The sequence below is a fragment of the Anomaloglossus baeobatrachus genome, chromosome 2 (assembly GCF_048569485.1).
Source record: "Anomaloglossus baeobatrachus isolate aAnoBae1 chromosome 2, aAnoBae1.hap1, whole genome shotgun sequence".
Lineage (NCBI taxonomy): Eukaryota > Metazoa > Chordata > Amphibia > Anura > Aromobatidae > Anomaloglossus > Anomaloglossus baeobatrachus.
In genome coordinates this window covers 227,730,008-227,755,681 of record NC_134354.1, presented here as the reverse complement: position 1 = coordinate 227,755,681, position 25,674 = coordinate 227,730,008, and the positions used below count along the sequence as shown (strand labels likewise).

At 40.5% G+C, this 25,674-nt stretch overlaps 1 protein-coding gene across 1 annotated transcript in view; it reads right to left on the bottom strand.

The window, feature by feature from the left end:
• Positions 1-25,674, bottom strand: part of MDM4 (MDM4 regulator of p53) — a 77,817-nt gene that overhangs the window by 3,161 nt on the left and 48,982 nt on the right. Inside the window, exons 4-10 of the mRNA XM_075335660.1 lie at positions 18,650-18,783; positions 18,383-18,432; positions 8,750-8,811; positions 7,710-7,776; positions 5,892-6,037; positions 724-876; positions 45-128 (exon numbers count right to left, since the gene is read on the bottom strand). Coding sequence (XP_075191775.1) covers positions 45-128; positions 724-876; positions 5,892-6,037; positions 7,710-7,776; positions 8,750-8,811; positions 18,383-18,432; positions 18,650-18,783 — 696 coding nt within the window. The remainder of the gene's footprint in view (positions 1-44; positions 129-723; positions 877-5,891; positions 6,038-7,709; positions 7,777-8,749; positions 8,812-18,382; positions 18,433-18,649; positions 18,784-25,674) is intronic.

The following is a 25,674-nucleotide window of genomic DNA, read 5'->3' as shown; positions in this document are numbered from 1 at the left end:
TTCCATTTTTAGGCTATCAAAAAGCTACTGTAAAAAAGCCAAACCTCAGATGTGGTTTCGGTATCCGTGTCATCACTCAGGCTTTGTGTGTCTTCTAAATCATCTCCAAAAATTGTCAGCTCGATCACCTAAAGAGCAGCAAGAAGCAAAACCCATGACTGACATGTATCGGAGATTGCTGGTTCTTACAAACTAGAGCTTGTATAAGGGATGGAATGGTGACACTTAACAAAGAAGACTTCGGATTTCTTTAGGGCATATTGAGGGGGGGGGGGTACAAAACAGTTTGTGGGTTTAAGGAAAAAAACTAAATGCAATTGATAAAACATGCCAAGTATTTTCTTTTTTCGTTTTTTTTTAAAACACATTTGTGGCTACATTGAAAAATTAAAATATCTAATAATATATGTCTAGTAAGTTGTGGCAGGTTTCTGACACCACAAGCCCCATTTTGCCACGTTAGCTCAGATTAGATTTCGGATTGCGGATTCCATCTAAAGTGTATAGTATTCCGAGAATATAAATGGACCTCATCTCAGAACTTAGCGGCTGAGAAAGTCACAGGGCAGGAGTGCAAAATCTAATCAAATTGTGACTTGGATCTGGCTCATTTCACATTAGAACTACTCAAAAGTAGCCTTGGAAAAAAGCAAAATGTGAGAAATCAATTCTCTGAAGAGAATGAAAAAAAATAATGTAGGGTACAAGAGCTATAAAACTTACTTTCTTCCCTTCGCCATCTCTCACACCTTCACCCTCACTATTTTGAGAGTCCAGGCTTTCCACTTTTAGCTCCACATTTATTTGATCTGACCGATTGTCATTTAGGAACCATAAGTCATCGGTGGTATCGGAAACTAGGGCCGTATCTATGTCCTGCAAAGTGGAAGAGAAGGTTCTTGACACAGAAACTAACAGTACATCTAATAATATTCATTAAGGTGCAATTATATAATCAGAAAAGCACTGTATGATTGACCAAGAGTGACCCACAGACAATTGGAGCAATTTCAAGTGAATTCTAAACCTTGTGTTACATGCTGTAAGGAATGAACCCACGGCAGATTTATGAATATAAAATCCAGCACTTCTTAATTGTAATGGGGTCGTTAAAAGAGGTTGTTTGTTCTGGAAAATCTATTCATGTCTGAAGGAGACGTTCTGTGCAACCGCTTCTTACTGTCTGGCTAACACATGACTATACTGAGCAGTAACACCTCCTCTATCTCACCATAAATCTTCAATTGTTTTCTAAACTTAACAGTCCTTTAAAAAGGACATGTCACCAGTGGACAAATTTTTGCTATTTTACTCCCCCTGCTGCCTTGAGTATTTAGTTTTTTTCTACATCCATCATCCAGTTTCAAGAAAAATGGGTTTTGGGCTTTTTTGTGCCAAATTTATTGTCTTTACCAATGGACAGTTTCTCACAGGATTCTCTGCGCACGTGTCTGTAGATTGCTTTGTCATTATCTTGTGTGCCCTCAACAATACAATTTGTTGTCCAATTTCTCCTGACAGTAGGCAGATACCTCATATGTGGTGAAAAATTACTTTTGAGGCACAGTGCAAAGTGAAGTGCAATATTGGAGTACAGATATAGTTGGAACTAGCTGTACTACCCAGCTTCGCCCGGGTTAACTGCTGTTAACAAAATAGAATATATTAACAAAAATGTATTCTGCACACAAAAACCACAAAACAAATAGATATAAAATTAGAACGTCCGTCCCTTTCCCCATCCATCCCTTTACCTGTCTTTGTCTCTTACCCTGTCTCTTTCCCTGTGTCTGTCTCTGTCTCTTAACCTGAGTGTGCAAAATTGTGTGGCTGTAGCTGAGACGGTGCAGATGCCAATCCCGGACACGGGCACGGGCACGGACACACACACACACACACACACATTTATATATTAGATGGTTTCTGGGTGCTATGTCACATTGGCAGGAATCCTGAGGTGCCAGACCAGAAATCCCCCACAAGTGACCCCATTTTACAAGCTGTGCCCCTCAATGAATTCATCCAGGGAGTAGTGAGCATACTGACACTACAGGTGTGTCACAAAATTTTATACTATTGGGCGGTGAGAAAAAAAAAATTACATTTTTACCACTAAAATGTTGTTTTAACCACAGTGTTCACAAGGGGAATAGGTAAAAGGGCCGATAATGTGTTACAGAATGTCTCCTGACCGTGGCAGTACCCCATACCCCACATGTGACCGTACAGAACTGTTTGGTTGCACCGCAAGGCTCGGGAGGGAAGAAGCACCATTTGATTTTTGGAACACAGATTTTCCTAGAATAGTTTGCAGACTCCCCAAGTGCCAGAGCAGAAGAAAACCCCTCAGGGTATCACATTTTGGAAATTGCACCCCTCTGGGAATTTATCTAAAGGTGTAGTGACGATTTAGTCTCTGGAAAACACCCATTGTGTCAAACGCAGTGAATGCTGCAGAATTAAAAGTTACAAATAAGTCCTTGCCGTGCCCGTACATTTTGCCCAGCTCGTGCTTCTGGAAACCTGCACCCTGTAAATTAAGCAGGCTCTCCTCACTACAACAGTGCCAAACATATGGACGTTAAGGGTATGTGCGCACGTTGCTTTTTACCTGCTTTTTTGCTGCTTTTTCTTCTGCGCTGTTTAATGCCAAAATGGATATATTCTTCTATTCAAGCAAAGTCTATGGGAATTTGGGTTTCTTGTTCACACTATTGTTGTTCAAAATGCTGCCTTTTTGTGGCAGAACTTTGGTCAAAAACTCAGCTTTGCAGTGCAAAACCCAAATGGCAAAAACAATTGACATGTTGCTTCTTTGAAAAGCTGAGTTTTTGACCAAAGTTCTGCCACAAAAAGGCAGCATTTTGAACAACATAGTGTGAACAAGAAACCCAAATTCCCATAGACTTTGCTTGAATAGAAGAACACATCCATTTTGGCATTAAACAGCGCAGAAGAAAAAGCAGCAAAAAAGTAGGTAAAAAGCAGGTAAAAAGCAACGTGCGCACATACCCTAACTGTGGTTTAGGCACAATGTGGGGCCCAGAAAGGAGCGGGGGCATATGGCTTTTGGAGCAGAGATTTTGCTGTATTTCTTTTTTGAGGGGGGCGAAACATAGCATAATTCCAGAGCCTGTGTTACCAGTAATGTGGAAGGCCCCGATATTTGCGTTAACAGATGAAGGACCTCAATGGAGACTTGTTTTTTTTGTGGCTAGAGTCGATTACTATTTGACGGCAATTTTGGATCCAGAACATTTTGGATCAGCCCACAATTATCCTGTCCTCTATGTGAGCACTTACAGGCGTTTCCATCTACATCTCCAAAATATGCGATTGAGATGAAACCCCCACGACAGATCCATTCTGTTCAGCGGTGTTCATCTTTTCAAAGTGAACAAAACAGTTGATGACTGCACTTTGGAGGACACCGCTGCACCACACGCCAGACGGGAGTTCAAAGTGATCCCCTCTGCCTTATTACAGTAAATTTCAGTTGGAAATTTTATCTTAACCATGTTTTTTCAGCGATTTACAGGTAATTCCCGGTGTAAGTGCTCAGCATAGAGCTCAGGATAAATATGAGCCACGCCATACCGCGATCTTTTGGAGACAGAATAAACAAAATCAACAGCAGTTTAAGAAGTGGCTTTATTTTTATAAGCCGTTCACCGTGCAATATAAGTGATAAGACGGCTTCATTCCTCTGGTGGATACGATTACAGCGAGCGATACCAATAAAGGTTTTTTTGCATCATTGAATTTTCGAAGGATATATAGTTTTGTTATTTTCTGCCGACAGTCATGTGAGGGCTGACTGAGTGTGTGGGAGGAGTTGGAGATAATTGGTACGATTTTGGCTCACTATATTTTTTGCATTGCTGTATTTTGAGTTAGAGCTTTTTTTATGTTTTCGCTGATGGACCTGTTTTGTTTTTTTTTTTTTCCATGACAACATGATGATTTAAAGGGAACCTGTCACCAGTTTTTTTGCTTTATAAGCTGCGGCCACCACAAGTGGGCTCTTATATACAGCATTCTAACATGCTGTATATAAGAGCCCAGGCTGCTGTGTAGAACATAAAAAACACTTTATAATACTCCCCTAACGGTCGCACTGCGGTGGAGGTGGCTCAAATGGGAGTCTTCGTCCTCCAGTGCCGGCGCCTCCTCTTTCGGCCATCTCCGTCCTTCTGAAGCTTGTGTGCATGACGCGTCTACGTCATACACACTCCCCGGCCCAGAGCTTGCGCACTTCTCAGGGCAGATCAAAGTGCGCCTGCTCAGGACCTAAAATAAATACAACCTATTAGACGAGACCACTCAAATCAAAATGGAAGCGTGCTACCACCCATATATAGTCAACTGGCACACAAAATTTATGGGATTAGGGCACAGCTTAACTATAAATACACTAGAAATCCAGGATTTAAATGGGCGACAACAAAACACTTGCTGAATGCAAAAAGTGAACAAGTTTAAGAAGTGCAGAATGTTAAAACCCCATTAAAAAATAGGAAAGACTCAAAGAAGAAAAAGGAGTCCCCCATATAACAAAGGGTACATACACCCCAATACCTCAATAACAGAGAGTAAGTAATACAGGCTATCAACCATATGCAGCCAAAAAGTGCAGATACATAGTAATATATATTACAATCAAGTTAGAAACAGAGCAAGGAAAGCCTGCAATACAATACCATGGTCTGAATTGTGAAAGAGGTAATGTGTATGCACCTGCCCGCCCCACGCGTTACGCTACCTGCTCAGGACCGGAATGCCGGCGAGTGTGTAGGACATCGGACGAGTCATGCATCGCAGCTTCAAAAGGACGACAGAGGCGGCACTGGAGGACGAAGACGCCCATCTGAGCCACATCCACCACAAAGTGTTTTTTTGTGTATTACACAGCCATGTGGGCTCTTATATACAGCATGTTAGAATGGTGGCCGCAGCTTATAAAGCAAAAAACTGGTGACAGGTTCCCTTCAAGCGGTACCATTTGATTGTGTTTTATTTTACTTTGAGGCAGCTGTATTATATATCAAAAAAAAAAAAAAAAAAGTTTTTGCTACTTGTTTTAAAGGTAAACTGAAGGTGTTAACTAGTTTGACAGTTTTATAAAATCGGGTTGTTATGATACAATGATATCAAACGTGTAAACCTTTTTTTTTTCTTGTTTTGAAATAAACTAAGAATATTTTTTTGTTCTTTATTTTCTGATTTTTTTTTTATTATTTTTACTTTCTACTTTGTATCTATATGAGACGTTTCTTTTTGAGGCTCTGATCACAGCTACACTGTACTGTAATGATCGATCACTGCAGTACACGAGCTGCACTGTGTGAAACTTCAGTGATCATGCTGCAAGCACGAGCCCTGAGTTTTCTCTTAGTCTGGTGACCCAGATGTCACCATGGCAATAATCGGGCCCCCGCGATTACATTGGGTGGGCCCCGATTAGAGGGGAGAGAACACAATGCCACTCCTAATATAGCCATGTCTCTTACCTCATGTGCAGGGCATTGCAGCTTAAGCATCCATGGTTACCACTACGAACAACTGCCACTATACAAGTAGACTTAACCATGGATACCCATGTGCAGGGCATTGCAACTTGAGGTAAAAGACATGGTTATATCAGGAGAATCTCTCTCTCTATTTGTTTTTTTTACACATATACATATATATATATATATATATATATACACATATATATATATATATATATATATATATATATATATATATATATATATATATATATATATATATATATATATATATATATATATATATATATATATATATATATGTATATATATATATATATATTACACACACATACACATACACACACAAAAATAGTCCACTAATGTCCAAATTATTACCTGGTTTGATGGGATGTCTGTGGAACCATTGCTAAGAGGATAATAATTTGTTCTCAGATTCCCTAAAAACCACCAAGGCAAACCAGCACCATCCCATTCTTCAAAGGTGAGGTCCAACCCATCCTGCTTTAGACAGGCTGGATTATCTGTAACAAACAAAAGCAGAAATCTTATTAATTTTGCAACTATACAGACCCGAAATGACTATACTGGTTTAGGTGATTGAGTAAAAAAGGTTTTCAAACCAAAATCAATACTTTGTGTGACCACCCCTTGCCTTCACATCAACATCAATTTTTCTCGGTACACATGCAAAGCTAGGAATTTTGTAGGGGTAGCGTTTAGAGTACAATGTATGAGTAACCAGTGTGAGATATAATGAAAACAGGCGTTCCCTTGCGGTTTCCCATGCTGGTACTAACCTGACTTCAAACTGGACTGGCAGCACCTTTACAATGTGAACAGGTGCGTATCTGTAGTTGATGTGAAATATATAAGGGGGGGGGGGGGAAGGAACAGTCGCACATTGCAAAACCACAATAATATTGTATATAAAACAGGGCAGGATTTGCGGTCTAGCTCGTGGCAGCTTCATTAGCCTTTTTTTTACTTCACCAGCTGATCTTGTAGGTTTTTAAAGCCCAGAAAGGATGCAGTTTAGCGTGGGACCCAGCAAAGGAGGGTGCTGTGAAGGAACCAGGGCTGTGGAGTCGGTAAGCCAAACCTTCGACTCCGACTCCGACTCCTCAAATTCTCTTGCACCGACTCAGACTCCGGCTCCGACTCCGGCTCCTACATATATTGCTTAGTTAGGTGAAAAATTTATTGTAGTACATGAATATGTGTATGTGAACATCAGACATTTAATAATTGCAGAATGTGCTGAATATTTTACTAAATAATAACATTTAGTATAATGCTTATATTTAAGTGAAAAATTTATTGTAGTACAATGTTAACATCAGACATTTAATTGTTTTTATGATACGATAATCAAGATATTTGGATAGAACATAAAATATATTTATTGGAATACAACTTTAGAACACAAAAAACTGTAATAAATTGTAAATATGTAATACACTATGTAATATACAGTAGATTACATATATATCTTGTGTGTGTATATACACTGTATATATATATATATATATATATATTACATATTTACAATTTATTAGTTTTTTGTGTTCTAAAGTTGTATTCCAATAAATATTTTATGTTCTATCCAAATATCTTGATTATTGTATCATAAAAACAATTAAATGTCTGATGTTCACATTGTACTACAATAAATTTTTCACTTAAATATAAGCATTATACTAAATGTTATTATTTAGTAAAATATTCAGCACATTCTGCATTGCACTCCTGTCCCCAATTTATTATATATTTTAGGAGTCGGAGTCTGTGCATTTTATACCGACTCCGACTCCACCAAAATGAGCTCCGACTCCGACTCCACGACTCCGACTCCGACTCCACAGCCCTGGAAGGAACGCTGGACTAGTATTACAATGGCCATTTTAATAATATCCTAAATACCTCCAAAAAATAATTTTATTAGGTAGAAGTTAGTGGTTGTGCAGTGTGCAACTGTTCCTTTTTTGTCCCATATATATACACACACACACACACACAGATATATATATACATATATATACACACACACACACACACACACACATACACACATACACACACAGCGCTATACATGCCTATCCTAGAATAGGTCATCAATATAAAAAGTACCGTGCAACCTATTTAAAGAAAAGGCTGTGTAATTTGGGTGAAAAAAAAAAAGCTCAGTGAACACACCTTCAAGTGGATTATGAGAGGATATAACCCTAATGTCTTTGAATTCTTCATTCATAGATTCATCACGCTAAAAAAACGGAGGGAAACAAAAGAAAATGCATTAACACCATTAAAAAGATGCTATTCTGAAGAGATGCAGCAATTACCTACCGGCCACCAACCAAATGACAAAATGTGGAGAGATCCAAAGTTTGTTTTTTTTTCGCTTCAACAAGCAGAACTCATCCCCACAATGATCTCTTCTATGCAAGTAACTTGTATGGTAACATTACATACACGTTAAAATCTGAACTTTCCTAGTTATGTGTGGAAGCTTACTTGTGTGTTCATACATATTGTTAAAGGGGTTGTTCTATCATCAATACATATGCCTCATCTACAGGATAGGTCACCAATAACATCAATGGGGTTCCAACATTTGGCAACCAACCAATAAGCTGTTATTTGTTCTGACAGGGGCCAGATGTAATTTCATTGAATAGAGATGCTGAGCCCAGCTCCACTCAGTGTAGCATCAGCGGTCAGGTACTGTAGCACAGCTTGTATTTAGAACTGAAGCTGTGCAGTGACACTACACTATGAACTGAGCTGCACCGAGTAGCTGTTTAAAGTGTTCACATCCAGCCGCTGCAAACAGCTGACCGATGCGTGTGAGGGGTCTCTGACCCGCACCGATCTGTGAATGACGACCTATCCTGTAGATATACGTCATCAATACCTATGCTCGGACAACCCCTTTAAAAAGGAACGTTTTTTTATTGGTTCAATTTGCATCTCTTAAGTGGCCTTACTGCCCAGTGTTACAAAGCAAGCAGATTGTACATAGAACATATGGTGGCCGGTTAGAAAACTGCTGCATCGCTCTCAGCTCTGAATGAAGAACCGGGAGAGTAGAAAAGGGAACAGAGATGGGTAACTCTGTCCCTGCTCCGTGGACTCCAGATGAACCTGAGTGGTTTGTAAAAGCGGTCTGGAGATCCAACGCTGGCAGGTACAGAGAAGGGGGGCTCTGTACAAGGTCAAGAAACACCAGGCTTTACCTTCTGCCGCTCCAAACCGCCCGTATCCTGCGTTTGGTCACTTGAGGGACTTTGAGCAGCATCTGTAAATCGAATGAAAAAAAATCCCTTCCCCAGTAATATACGTGCTTACAATCCAGGTTGTGTTAGTTTGGCTATGAGAAATGCACACAGGGAGCCCCAAAAACATGATTACAGTAAGAGGGCCTTGTGTACTTTACCTATGTAGCAAACAAGTTATAAGAGATCCTGAGAGTCAGCTGTACTGCAACAGTAAAAAGTGCAAAGACATACATTTACTGACTTCACATCAGTCCTAAAGGAAACAAACTAGAATGAGGATATTAGGACATAACAGCAACGTATTACAGATCTAGAAAGCACCAATCCTCACTAGGGGCTGACTAATCCATGATAATTAATGGCTCTTTTATACATCACTCCCCCTGCCCCCCCCAAAAAAATGGCTATTTCAGGGAATAGGACTTCAAGGTGGGGTGGATTCACCCCAAGCACACACAGGACAAGTGAGAAGGATATATCTTCCCAATGAAAAGCTTTACTTGATCCTTCATCCCTTTTCCTAATGAGTCCTGTATTGTATTTGAAGAAAAACACTGCTTTATAATATCAATTAAAAGCTGTGCTCCAATAAATGTAATAAAAGTATATTTAAATATTACAAATTTTACTAAATATCTTTAATCTTTAGTTAGCGCACTATCAGGATTTGAAATATATCAGCTGTCAGCAGTTTCCCAGCTATCCCACGATTTAGCATGGGCTGCGTGAAGACGTCTGACAGACAGACATCGGGTGAGGGCAGCGTCCAGTGAGGCATCGTGCATGCGCATTTCTCGGCTTACCAAACCTGACAAGCAGAAGACTTTGTATAGTTTATTCCAGTAGCTCCATGTCTTCTTCCCACCCTCTAATAACCCTGTCAGGCTCATGAGATAAATGTTCATTCTCAGCAAGAAATAATATATTTTGCTTTAGTCTGCACTCTGCTCCTTCACTTGTCCTATCAGGTTCGGTGAACAGAGGATCGCGGGTCCACGATACCCGACAAGATGCTGCCCTCACCCGATGTCTGTCTCTAGCAGACGTCTTCACACAGATCCTCCTAAGATGTGGGATAGGTGGGAAACTGCTGGGAGCTGATTTATTTCAAATCTTTAAAACTACAGTAACTAATTACCTTTTTGCTAAATAAAAAGGTATTTAGTAACATTTGTAATATTTAAAAGTACATGATCTCCGTTACTTTTATTACATTTCTCGGAGTACCCCATTAAGTTAAAATCTACCTACAAGAGATGAGCAAGGTCTATTAATACAATGCTTTAGGGTATGTTCACATGGACACATTTTCCACAGTTTATTTTTTTTCCACTGCTGTACGGCAAATCCGCAATAAAAGTCCACCAAGGAATCTGCATGTGTTACATGTGGATTAACTTGCTGTCAAATACACCTTAATCTATGGTGAAAAGCAAATATTGACAAGCTGAGAATGTAAAACCCACAACGTATGTCTATATCCGGATCCAAAGTTTATCCTCTGCAGCATGTGGATGAAATTTGGTAAACCCCCTTTTCTGCTAGTCAAACATTCATTTCTGCCTGTAAATGCAGACAGAAAATCAGCAGCATATTTGGCACGGGAATTTTCTTAATGCTGTATGAGTAGAGTTAAATGTACTTTTTTCTCCTATTCAAGTCTAAAAAGGAAAAGCTCAGCAGTCTGCAGTTACAGGTTATAAAGTGCAGTGGTTTGGGGAACCCAAGATTTTTGTCACAACTGATGTGTAAAGTTGTCATTTACCACTTATTTCAGTGTTGGAAACAGATTGTCAGAGCTATCGGCTCTGACAAACCAGAATTGTAAGAGCAATTATGTAGATTAATGGAGAAAACCATTTAAAATAACTCAAAACCAATACATACACTCAGAAATTTCAACCCCAGGAAAGGAAAGTTGTGGCGTTACATGACTTAGGGTACTTTCACACTTGCGTTATTTTCCTTCCGTTACAATCCGCCCTTTTGGGAAACAGCGGAATCCGTTAACGGATTCCGCTGTTTCCCATAGACTTGTATGGTTGACGGATTGTACCAAAAGGAGCTGCGTTGCTTCCGCTGGGCGACGCTCCGTTGCTTCCGCCCAGCGGGAGGAACGCAGCATGTAACGTTATTTTGAGCAGCGGAATCCTCTGGATTTCACTGCGCATGCTCTTTTTTTTTTTTTTTTTTTTTTTTTTAAATCAAACTTTATTTTGGCTCGCGGTGGCCGAACGTTCAGCTGAGCGCCCGGCCGTCGGCAAGCGACAGCGCTCAGCTGAATGACCGGCCACCAGCATGCCCGGCCGCCGGCAAGTCACAGCGCTCAGCTGAGCGCCCGCCCGCCGGCATGCCCGGGCGCCGGCAAGTGACAGCGATCAGCTGATCACCCGGCGGCCGGCTGCAGGGAGCGATCAGCTGATCACCCGGCGGCCGGCTGCAGGGAGCGATCAGCTGATCACCCGGCGGCCGGTTGCAGGGAGCGATCAGCTGATCACCCGGCGGCCGGGAGCGATCAGCTGATCACCCGGCAGCCGGCTGCAGGGAGCGATCAGCTGATCACCCGGCGGCCGGCTGCAGGGAGCGATCAGCTGATCACCCGGCGGCCGGCTGCAGGGAGCGATCAGCTGATCACCCGGCGGCCGGGAGCGATCAGCTGATCACCCGGCAGCCGGCTGCAGGGAGCGATCAGCTGATCACCCGGCGGCCGGCTGCAGGGAGCGATCAGCTGATCACCCGGCGGCCGGCTGCAGGGAGCGATCAGCTGATCACCCGGCGGCCGGGAGCGATCAGCTGATCACCCGGCGGCCGGGAGCGATCAGCTGATCACCCGGCAGCCGGCTGCAGGGAGCGATCAGCTGATCACCCGGCAGCCGGGAGCGATCAGCTGATCACCCGGCGGGCGGGAGCGATCAGCTGATCACCCGGCGGCCGGCTACTGGGAGCAATCAGCTGATCACCCAGCGGCCGGCTGCAGGGAACGATCAGCTGATCGTTCACTATAGTCTGCCGCTGGTAAAACCGGGAAAAAAAAAAAAAAAAAAAATCAAAACGAATTGCGTTGTTTTGCAGCATCCGTTGCATCCGTTGTGTCACTATATGCAACACATCCGTTGCATCCGTTACACAACGCAATGCAACGGATACCGTTCAACGCAAGTGTGAAAGTAGCCTTAGAGGGTCAATAGACAATGTTTCAAGGTGTCCAGTTTCATGTGCATCAGTGGTGACATCACATCAACAGTGCGCGTCACCACTTCAGACAGTAATTGTGCTCGTGTATGGAGGACTGTATGCAACGCTGAATGACAAGAGCAGTGATGTGCATTGCTGACTTGACATCAGTGCTGTAGTCCTAACACTGGGACCCAGAGAGGGAAAGTAGCTGCTATAATTATAAACCATTCAGGACCCACTGTCAAAAAAAAAAAAAATTAAAAAAAAAAAAAAGAAGAAACCATACAACCACTTTAAATATAACAAGAGACCCAGAAGGGGAAACATAGTCCTGGTCGTATCATGACCATAAATAATAAATCCAATACCACTTCCTTGCAAAAGGTATAGAAAATTTACTAGAAAATATTGGAGAAAGGGGGAAGAAAAAAAAAACAAAAAACCCCCAGATTTTTCATAGAGACCCTGAAAATAATTCACATAGGGCCAGCAAAACCACACATGGAAAAAGGTTCTTTTTAGAATGATCTACAGACACATATACCATTATCTATGTTCCATATAAGGCAATAACATATACATACATACACATATATACATATATACCGTATATGCCGGCGTATAAGACGACTGGGCGTATAAGACGACCCCCAACTTCTGCCCTAAAAATATAGAATTTGGGATAAACTCACTGTATAAGACTACCCCGCTCCCAAATGAAAAAAAGTCTGCAGGTACTGTATATAGCAGCAAAACTGTCACTTATAAACATAAGGTTGTTTCAAACATGTACGGTAAAGCTAAAACTTTGCAAAACAAACAAGAGAGCAAGTGCCTGGTGATCATAACTGTAAGCTGCGATATTGTAACAGGTCTTGCTGGCGTATGCTTCAGTATGCTAAGAGCAGGGGGCCGCACTGTGTGAGGAGGTGTTTTATTTTACAATCCAGTATAACCAATAGGATTAGTGCAGGGGCGGGGGAGTCACCGGGCCGAGAAAGGGGGCGAGGTCGGCAGCAGCACTTACGGTACTGTAGCAATATGCACACTTACACCAGCATGTAAGCTCTTCATTAATGTCCCTGCATGGATGCGAGGGGAATCTGGCGTTACTGCACTAATCCTATTGGTTATACTGGACAGTGAAAAAAAACACCTCCTCACACAGTGCGGCCCCCTGCTATATATCCGCTGTATATGCTGTATGATATATATGATATATGTGTATATCCGGCGTATAAGACGACCCCCCACTGTAGCCATTATTTTAAGGGGGTAAAAAGTCGTCTTATACGCCAGTATATACGGTACATACACATACACACACACATATACATATACATATATACACATACACACATACATATATATATACATATACATATATATATATATATATATATATTATATATATATTATATATATATTTATATATATATATATATATATATATATATATATATATATATACACACACATACATATATATACATATATATATATATACATATATATATGCACACACATATATACATATACACACATACACATACACATATACATATATATATTATACACACATACACATATATACATATATACATATATATACACACACACACACACACACACATAGCATATGAGTAGTAAAAATCACAACAGTTCTTAATATAGATCATGGATTTGGTCCAATAATCAAATACTACTCTTTAGGAATTCCTTCCATTAAAATATAGTCAAGAACTGGAGCAAGGTTTCAAATGAAACACACCCATATTAATATAATGCTCCAGATATTCAGAAAGCCATAATTCAAGATAATAGTCAGTGATCCCTCCCCCATGGTGGTTTAATTAAGCCCAAGAAGATCGTGCCCCGACACGCACGTTTCGGTATCTTCCTCGGGGGGCTAATACATTTTCTATACCTTTTGCAAGGAAGTGGTATTGGATTATTTAAGCCATGATATGACCAGGACTAAGTTTCCCCTTCTGGGTCTCTTGTTATATTTGTATTGTTTAAGGGTATAGTCAGTTTACATACTGATTTGATATGGTTCCACATTCTGCTCCTATTTCCATAACCACTTTAATATGTAAATGAAGAAATTAAATTAAAACCAGATTTTCAAAACATCTTGACTTATTCAGCATCGTACACGCCTTGATTGCCATCAATGAGGTTAATAACGGTTGTCTGAAAAATACTCTGCCACGCTGAATACACTTGGGGAAGAAAATAGTCAAGGTCCCAGGCAGGCAGCAACTTTTACAATGGACCATTAATGATGTCACAGATGTGGTCAATGGGAAACAAGTCTGGAGACGCTGCCACCCAAAGTAGCACATTTATATTACGCAGTCTGCTCCTAGCCCAAGCAACATATGGCCTGTGAAACCATTGCTTTGTTGAAAAACTGCATTTGAGGCACTATGGAGGAAAAGAAGCTGCCAGCAGCGGATCTTGATTAATTTGCTCAAGTGTAAAACAATCCTCAGACAACCAATAACCTAATTGATCACAGCCAAGGTATGGAAGTGTATTTCGGAGCATTGCACTTATGCAAATAATGAAAAAAAACGGAAACAATTTTATCAAAATATCTCAATTTATAGATTAGGTCTTTAACATGTCTATCCATCCTGTGATCTCCATAATTCTACAACTTCCTTCTGCAATTTCAGGTTTGAGGAATGTAAATACAGCGAATTCGCTAAAGATTGTACAGCAGATTCACTTCAGATATAATCCTATAAAATTTATATGGAGAATAAATAGACTGCATGTCTAAAATAGAATGACCATACTGTGGATTTTTCTGAGCAGATATTTTCTGTAAAACACGGATTGGATTTTTAAAACTCCATCCACATGTATTGCACTGAAAATCTACCATGGCCGAACTTACCCTTAAGCAAAGTATTCCCGAAGATGGGCCCTGTTCACCCTAGCATAATATTTGTTCGCACTCAGGAAAGTCAAATAATGGAAACCTCACTAAGAAAAGCCTAGTAGTCTCCAGAGCCTCCCCTAGCTTATTTAGACTGTGTGCGCACGTGTGCTTTTTTCATGCTTTTATGCTGCGTTCTGCTCTGCAGCGTAAACTCATGCGGCCTGCGTCCCCAGCACAATCTATGAAGATTGTGCGGATGGAATTTGCACAGTTGCTTTTTAGAACGCGGTGTTTCGGCTGCTGAAATATTTTGTCAAAACGCTTCGTTCTAAAAAGCAACGTCACTTGTGCGTTTTGGATGCTCCCACGCTGTATGGCAGAGCAAGCATCCAGACCACATGAATTCTGAAAAAAATCTGCATTCGGAATGCATTCAAAACGAGCTTTTCGGCTGCGTTTTGAAACTCACATTCAGTGACTTAAATGCTGCGGAATAGAACGCAGAGACGTGCGCACATACCCTTAATCTGTTTTGAAAAGGCAAATTAAAGGAGAGCTGAGAATAAAGTGACTCAATCTGTAGGGTTCCAACTGATTGCTGTCACCTGGTTCTATCAACGGTGGAAGGGCAACTTGCCCCTTTCTTCAAGGACCGTGAAGAAAGGGGTGTCTTGTAATGTCTGACTGAACATTAGCTAGTAAAATCAGAAAGCTTACTAATGAATGCCTATGAGCTCCAGTGCCCTGTTCCTCCACTAGCAGCTCCAGACCAGAGTCCTCACCATAGGACTGTTACCTATATCAGCACGTGACTCGGACAGTAGTTACAAGGGGCTGGCTAATTTGTGTAAGTAAACAGACACAGAAGGGGGAAGTTATCTTCCTAATAAATGTTTAGTTAAAAAGGGACATATGGCCAGGATCAAGGTGGCCAGTCTTTGCTCCTATTGTATTCCCACTGCTCCCTAAGTACTGAATTTATTTTTAAATTTTTAATCTTAACTCCCTGTACACTTCCACAGATATGGGACCTTTATTTAGTGATAATTTTTATTGCTTTGTTGCTTTATTGCTTTCTACGAGCAACACCAAAAAAAAAAAAAAAAAAAAAAAAAAGAGGACCTCTAGAATCAATGGCCCCTTGGTAGAGATCATAAAAATTAGCCTAACCACCATATGGTGGAATAAAAACAAAAAAGGAAACAAATTTCAGTGGAGAAGCGGGAATAAATTAACAGTGAAAACCAGACACTGGTTACAGATTGCCTTAAAGAGTAACCATAGCTTTAAATTTTTCTCAAATCAAAAGTACACATGAAAATAAGCAACTTTGTAATATATCTTAGCAGACAAATGTGCTTCTTTCAGCGCCAAATTTCTCAATTTCCAGGTAAAATCGGCATTCAGTGAAGACAGATTAGTAGTAGTGATGAGCGAGCACTACCATGGTCAGGTTTGCTGTACTCGATGTACAGACGGATGCTCGGACGGGCGCAGCTAGAGTACCTCGGTATATTGGGGGTCAATGGGGGACTCCTGGAAAAGTGCTCGTGTTCCCCATCGACTTCCATTATACTCGGGTCCTCGAGTCACGTCAATCTGAGGATCCAACTGCTCTTCATTAGTACAGCGCACCCGAGCATGGCAGTCTTCGCATCATTACTAATTATTACATCACTGAGATAGGAGATGGCAGTTGCTACTGATAAGATTCTATGTAAAGGGAAAGGGGGGGGGGGAGGGGGAGGTGAAGGACCATGGTACAGGCAGAGCTCATCTCTCCGGCTAAATCCCCTATACATAGCACCTCACCAATAGTAACTATTATCCCCTAATCTACCTCAATTTAAACATCTATATTCACTGAATACACTTTTCCTGGAAATTGACAATTTTAAAATGAATGATCAGTTCAGAAGGAGAAAGAAGCAGATTTCTCGTATAGACATTTTAATGTATTATTTTCGTGTGTATTAATTTAGGAGGTAAAAATGAAAACGACAATTATTTACATATGGGTGGTGGTTTATTAGAGTCATTAATTTGTTTATATACACTTCAGTCCAGCATGAAAAAAAGTTATAAAAGTTTGTAAATCATTTACTTAGGGAATTTGCCTTTATTCTTGTATAGAAAAAAAAACCAAAAAAAAAAACCAAAAACACGTAAGTAGCCTCAAATGTCTGAGTTTTCATTTGCCTGCATTTAGCTCCATTCAGATCAGAATATACTCATTTGGAGTACCGCTGATGGGAGTGATTAGGTCAGTATCTGTCTTAAGTTTTGTGCTTATTAGAACACTCAAAGGACTAAATCACTGCCATCATCAGTACTCCAAATTAGTACTTTCTGATATCAATGTAGCTGAAGGAAGGTAAACTGAAAAATATGTAAGTGCCTTTAAAACTAAAAAAAAAAAAAAATGTAATCTTATTAGGGGATTATTTTAAGTTGCATACCTTTCCATATTGTGCAAAATCAGAAATTAAAACAGGAAGGTTTACTTATTCCAAGCTAAATTTGCCAAAATACTGGTACAATTTGTGCTAAAAAACATGGAGCTCATTTATTTTCTGCTTTAAGCAGTTTGTGAAATATGCCTAACAAGAGGACGTAGCTTAAATGTGACACTGACCCCATAAAGAGAAGTATCTGTAGCCAAAATTCCCACCACAAAGCAAGTCATCTAGACGTTGTGATCTTAGACCAGACAGTCTAAAGATGCGCCAAATCAGTGGAACAACATGAATCTATTATAAATCTGGTGCATTTTAAGACTGTCTGGTCTAAATTTACACTGCCTAATAGTGACATGGCATTAATACACACACCCCATTAGGATGTATTTATACATTAGCCAGTGACTTTTTGGGTTGTGTTGCTGTGAGAATAATCAGAGAAGGATGTTTTACTGAGTTTGATAGTGAAATCCTTTCAATAAATACATCCTTAAAGAGATACCTTGTCCTTATGTCATCCCTGGATGTGTGTGAGGAATAAGTGGATTAACATGGTCCTTTTCATGGGAGGCTTGGGAAGTAACAAGGACAAATGGCACCTTTCATTTAGAGCAGCGTTCCCCAATCCCAGTCTCTGAGGGCCACCAACAGTCCACGTTTTCAGGATTTCCTTAGTGTTGCACAGATGAGGAGTTATCACCTGGGGAAATCCTGAAAACATGAACTGTTGGTGGCCTTCAGGGACTGGAGTTGGGGGAATAATGATTTAAAAAATCCATGACGCCACTATGTGATCAGTTTCAGTAAAACAGCAGTCATATCCCGAGAACATTTTATATATGGCCCAATTTAACAAAAGGTCTGAAAAGATACTCTATAAAATGAGGAGGCCACATAACAGCACACTTTACAGACTCATCCTATAGCCACACATTTATATAGTACAATGTGGTGACTACTCATAATGTGCCTGTGCTTGACATGAAAGTATCAAAAACACTATACCCTGGGAACGGGGGCCAATGTCAGTGACCCTAGCATAAACTGAGTAGGAATAATTACCTGTGCAAGAAATGCGATAAAGATTCTTCTTTAACATTTCATACAGTGGGCTGCAAAAAAGTGAAATTGATTAACAAATCGGAATTTTACCACTTGTCTAATAAATCTGCACACTGACCAACGTAAATCACTCCTAAAAAGGCATAAGTCCCAAGCATCATGACAGTGAATACAGAGGACGAGCGCTCTGCAAGTAAGAGGATCAACCAGAAACGCTCCCATTTAGAGACATTTTGATATTCTGAAGACTGACACAAAGCCCATTACCTGGGATCCTTAACAGAAAACGTTGTAATGCCCAATAACGTTCCAAGCTCATCTGTGCCACAGTGAACGATGTGCTGCTGCCGCTTGTCATACAATTGTTTCACCTTGATGTACTGCCCCAGGAAATGCATAACCTGAAGGATAGAAAATGGAAAAATGCAGAAAATAGAATGGGGAGACTCCAACTGCTGCATCAGGAGCTCTAATTCTGCACAATCATGCAGGTCTCCTATACAAATCCAGCGGCCATCACATAAAAGGATCATAACCAATGTATACACTACTGAAATGTTTTGGCTGACCATTATCAGTGCTTAAAAACAAGCAAATTTTTATAGTCCAGCAAAAAAGATAAGACAGCATATTCACACCAGATAGATACACTTTAGCACATTATAAATGATGGGTGATAGTGCTTGGCACAGCTCAGTACTAAATCGGGGGTGCTCGGATGTAGTTTGTGAAACATCGAATACAAAGCACAGGTTTGCTTCATTGAGTGATGGGAGCTGGCACTCCAGTAAGAGCCACTTGCAGTCTCTGAATGGCTCTCATTGAGGGTAAAAACATTTTTTGGCTGCAGTGGGTGGGAGGGGGGTTGGGGGGTTGGGGGGGGGGGGGAACTCCCAAAAAAAAACAAAGACTCTACCCTCCCTCCCCCAGAAATGCAGTTTATGGCTAGCTATTTGTGGTCAGAGAACCGAACTGTCCAATCTTTGACTTCCATTATACTTGTTACTCGAGTAACAAGCACTGTGCTGCTCGCCCATCATTATGAACAAAGTGCATTACCAAAGAAAGCGGCTGGAACATAAGTTGGTATAGATGCACTAGAGCTCGGGACTGTACCGATAGGGGCACATCTTGTCACGGTGGGATGGCTTTTATGCTTTTTTGATCAAAAACAGTGATACTTCGTACCCCATGTTATTTCTATGTATTATTACCATTTATTTACTGCAGTGTATATGTTGATTTGGTTTCCAACTTAGGTTTTGTAAACCATGTACATTGAAAATGCCAGTGCTCGCATGTACTCCACAACAGACCACCTACACTGAACGCACCCTATAATGAGAGCAGTGTAGGCTAAACCTGCCATTAGCGGGTTCGGTCCACAGAGTATATAGGGGCCTCTACACCAAACCCTAACAGTTGATAAGCCAGAAGGGTCCAGTCAGTTGCCTTTCAACGGTGAATTCTTTTATTTGGTGCAGAGATCAGCCACTGAGAAAATAAATCTGGAAGTGCCTTTCACATAGTGAACAGAGGAAAGTAATTAGGAGAGTTGGTAGCTATTGGCTTAATTGCTTGGCTCACAACTTTCTAATAGATATGGTAGCCTTTATTTATGGGATTCTCTCAGACCTGAGCAACATACACCACCACCCAACTGGCCAGTGTTGTACTTCCTGTACGTTCATGAATGGCCTATAAAAACCTACCATATACAGTACACTTTAGGCACTCCTGCTCCCCAATGATGTGCTGTACTATCTGTACATACAAAATAAGGAGCCCAGCATCTCATTATATTGCCCCTCACACAATCTCTTTTTGCTGTTGTCTTAGACAATTTTTTCGCAGTATTCTGATCACCCAATACCTGTTGATTTATTCAGAAATGTCTGACCCCATAATGTCTACGTGGCCTCATCACTGCCTAGGAACACCCTGACACAATTCTACATGATCCTTTTGTTCTCAGGAGAGAGGCCAGCTCCAAATCCATTAGTTCGGTCTTCATCCAGGATAATCACAGTGCAGCTTATTTTTATTGCACTTCAAAAAAACCCCAAAACATCTGAATATGAACACTGACTGAAAGGACTAGTTTTTCTGTTAGACTTTATTGCTATAAAGCAGGTGAAACAATTCTTGAACATGTCACCAATTTTTTAAGTTGTTTTTTAGTGTAGTTTTCTAATATTTCTATAAAAGTGTTATTGACAATTTCTCACCAGATGTCGGTAACCAACCATCCAATCCATACTGGTAAATAACTCAAACCATAGATCGCCATAGATAAAGTGAAGTGTAATAATGACAGATTATGGCCCGAACAGTGCGAAATGGAACCTTCAGTAGTTTAGAAATTCTTCTGTAACCAATGCCATCAGTATGTTTTGCAACAATAAGGTTGAGAAGGTCATGAGACAGCTCACTGGTTTCACCCATCATGAGATGTTTCTTGTTTAGTACCTTGGCAATGAGACATCTTTTTATAGGCCATCAGTTGAACCTGCTGATATTTTTCAATAAGTGGCAGAATTGCTTTTTATTTAAATGATAAATCTCAGCTAGTGTCATGATTTGCCATGTCTTTGTGCACTTCTTTCATAAGGTGTTCAATACTTTTTCTCATTATTGCACACAACTTAATTTATGGATATCTATGGTTTGAGTTATTTGCCAGTGTGGATTGGATGAGTTGTTACCCACATCTGATGAGAAATTCATGTCAATAGAAACATTTAAATTTATACTTAGAAAATTGGTGACATGTTCAGTGTAATACTCATTTCACGTGCTGTATTGGGACCAAATGTATGTTAATCTGATGCCTGGCCAGCTTCATGGTATCTCCATTGCACAAATACAGCACAAGTCAGGAGCAGGTGTATGGCGCGGACTCAGCAGAGAATGGCTGTGATACACAGCCAGGAACTGTCTCCAGCAATTACAAATATTGAGCTGAGCTCTGACTGTGGCTCTTATCCTGTGTTGTGTTGCCAATCTCCAACTGCAGCATTTACAGTTGTATATAGTATAGGCCAGTGATGGCGAACCTATGTAACGCGTGCCACCAGGGGCACGCTGAGCCCATTCTGCTGGCAAGCGTGCTGTCGCCTGATCCTGCAGTTTTGGTCTGCTAGTGCAGTCGCGCCGGCAGATCAAATCTGTGTTGGAGCGGAGGAGACATTTCTCCTCCGCTCTGACACTCCTCCTCTCCCAGGCTGCAGTGTGTTGCCCAGGAGACGGAGGAGCGTCAGAGAGCGGCGCAGTCTGCTGTCCGCGTGGGAACTGAGGACCCAGCAGCGCGCAGCGGGGGAGCGTCTGCAGGTAAGGGCTGTGTGTGTGTGTGAGAGATATATAATTATATACATATTTATATATATACATATTTATATATATATACACATATTTATATATATACATATTTATATATATACATATTTATATATACATATTTATATATACATATACATACATATACATACATATACATACATACATATACATACATACATATACATACATATACATACATACATATACATACATACATATACATACATATATATATACATATATATACATACATATATATATATACATATATATACATACATATATATACATACATATATATATATACATATATATACATACATATATATACATACATATACATACATACATACACATACATACACATACATACACATACATACATATACATACATACATATACATACATATATATACACATACATATATATACACATACATATATATACACATACATATATATACACATACATATATATACATACATATATATACATACATATATATACATACATATATATACATACATATATATACATACATACATATACATACATACATATACATACATACATATACATACATACATATACATACATACATATACATACACATATATACATACACATATATACATACACATATATACATACACATATATACACATACATATATATACACATACATATACATATACATATACATATACATACACATATACACATATATACATATATACATATATACATATATATATATATATATATATATACACACACACACACACATATATACACATATATATATACACATACACACACACACACACACATTTATACATACACACACATACATACATACGTACACACACACATACACGTATCACACAACCCCCCCCCTCAGTGACTGCTGAGATCGTTATACAGGTCGCTACTGTGACCTGTATCGTCCCTGCATCGTTGGTAAGGTCTGATTGTGTGACATCTCACCAGCGACTTACCAGCGATCCCCATCAGGTCGCATCGTTTTCAAGATTGCTGGTAAGTCGTTGTGTGTGACTGGGCCTTAACGCTCCACTGAATGAAAAAAAATAAATTCCAGGTAACAGGATTATTTTTCCAGTCTCACCAACAAAACAAAAAACACAAAAACAAAAATAAAAAAAAAAAAACAAAAAACCACAATGAACACCTGGGTGGGAAAGGGGGGGGGGTTTACAATTTTGTAATTTCATAACACTGTTCCATCAATAATTCAGTTATTCATATTGTATTAAATAACCTACAACACAGTGATCTCTTATTAGCTTTAGGAGACAAGCTCAACATTTTCTATGCAATCCCGAGAAATGATGAAGCTCAGCAAGGGGTTAGACATCACTAAATGCTTTATTGCCCTCATTCCTCCACAGCACCAATTGCAACTAAATAAGTTATTAAAATGCATAAGCGTTTCAAATAAGTCACAGTGTAGCCGCTGGCACTGACATACTAGTAATGAAAGCACGGTGTATTTAATACCTTGCTGACAGAACCACTCTGTTGTAACCTTCACTTATTTATTCCTTTTTTTTTCTAATATATATTTTTTTATTTTAGTCTTCCACAAACTTTGCATTAAGACCCTAGTCAGAGCCTTGGAAGATAAATCACACGGATTAGTTGTCACCACATAATAAATCTGCTATTGTTTAAATTCTTTGTCAGGGATTAGAATGGCTGATTGTAAGAAGATTGCTTTCTCCAGACAGTGCTAATCAAGCACATCTTATTCAAAGGCATTTAAGGTCAAAGACACTGGTAGACTATCTGCTGTCCCAAAATAAAATACTGGCAACATATCAGAAGAACCCCCCTTGATATAGGATGGCTGCTCGCACTTCAGAACAAGTTTTATATTGTTCAAATATCCAAACCTAAGGGGTGCTTCACACACAGCGAGCTCACTGCCGAGATCGCTGCTGAGTCACGCTTTTTGTGACGCAGCAGTGACCTCATTAGCGATCTCGCTGTGTGTGACAATGAGCAGCGATCTGGCCCCTGCTGCGAGATCGCTGCTCGTTACACACAGCCCTGGTTCGTTTTCTTCAAAGCCGCTCTCCCGCTGTGACACACAGATCGCTGTGTGTGACAGCGAGAGAGCGACAAATGAAGCGAGCAGGGAGCAGGAGCCGGCGTCTGACAGATGAGGTAAGCTGTATCCAAGATAAACATCGGGTAACCAAGGTGGTTACCCGATATTTACCTTAGTTACCAGCCTCCGCAGCTCTCACGCTGCCTGTGCTGCCGGCTCCTGCTCTCTGCACATGTAGCTGCTGTACACATCGGGTTAATTAACCCGATGTGTACAGCAGCTAGGAGAGCAAGGAGCCAGCGCTCAGTGTGCGCGGCTCCATGCTCCCTGCTCACACAGCTAAGCGGTGTGCGCTGGTAACTAATGTAAACATCGGGTAACCATACCCGATGTTTACCTTAGTTACCAGTCTCCGCAGCTTCCAGACGGCGGCTCCGTGCAAGCGCAGCGTCGCTTGCACGTCGCTGCTGGCTGGGGGCTGTTCACTGGTCGCTGGTGAGATCTGCCTGTTTGACAGCTCACCAGCGACCATGTAGCGATGCAGCAGCGATCCTGACCAGGTCAGATCGCTGGTCGGATCACTGCTGCATCGCTAAGTGTGAAGGTACCCTAAAACTACCTTTCAGCAAACAGTCTTTAAAAGGGTATTCCCATCATCAAGATCATATCCCAATAAGTAGTAGGAATAATAATAATAATAATAATAATAAATAATAATTATTAACAAATACCTCCAATTAGAAATGTAGTATAGTTCTCCTGATATAGCCATGTCGCTTACCTCATGTGCAGAGCATTGCAGCTTGGGTATCCATGGTTACGTCCACTCAGTGAGTTAGTTGCTCATGGTCGTAACCATGGATACCCAAGCTGCAATGCCCTCCCATAAGAGACATAGCTCTATCAGGAGAACTATACTACATGTCTAATTGAAGGGATTTGCAAATATTATTAAGCATGTATTCTACATATTGGGATACGATCTTGGAGATGGGAATATCCCTTTAAGTCAAGAGTGCAATAAATTTAGAATGATTTGAATGAGGACCTATTTGCTAAAAAAATTTATATACTTTGTAAAAATCCATCATCTTCCAAATCTACTGATCTTTTCCCATTTTGTGCGGTGTATCTATTGCACAGATATTCACATTAGTAGTTTTTTGGTGCAGTTTGTGAAATCTCTACTTGTACTGCAACTGGGCATTTTTTTTTCATAATTTTGTCTGGTAGCATACGCATTGATTTGTTCCTCCCAGACAATGCCAATTACAGCTTGGCAGCTGATCTAGCAATCTTAGATGCTGCGGAGCTGTGACTGACAGCATCTGGGAGGGAGGGGTGAAAATGCACGCCCTCAGACAAAATTGAACAATTGCCCAGCTGACATGCAAGCAGAGATTTCACATATTACACCAGAAAAAAGGAATAAATGTTGAACTTCTCTGCAATGGAGAAACATGGGGAAAAAAAAGCGGCAGAGGAGAGCGCAGCAATTTTTTTTTTCTTCACGGCATTTACCTGAAATTTAAAAAGGGGTAATCAGGCTTATTGTGCTACTTCACTATTGGGCTACATTGAGGCAGGTAAGGACATAGTGACCACTTACCTGCCCTGCTGTCAGCCCCTCTCCCCAGGCTCAGAGTGGTCATGTGACCGCTCCTGCTGTGATTTTGCTACTTCCAGTCATTTCATATCAAACAGGGGCAGGACATTGTTGACATGCAAAACAGCCACTGCATGTTTCCACCCTGCTGGGCAGCTACAGTACGATGAGCCCCCACCCCCCTCCCTGTGCGCTGCTATCTGTGCCCTGTATGTGCTGTACAAACAGAATTGCCCTCTCTGTCTAGGACACAGTGAGCGCTGTTTGCCCCGAC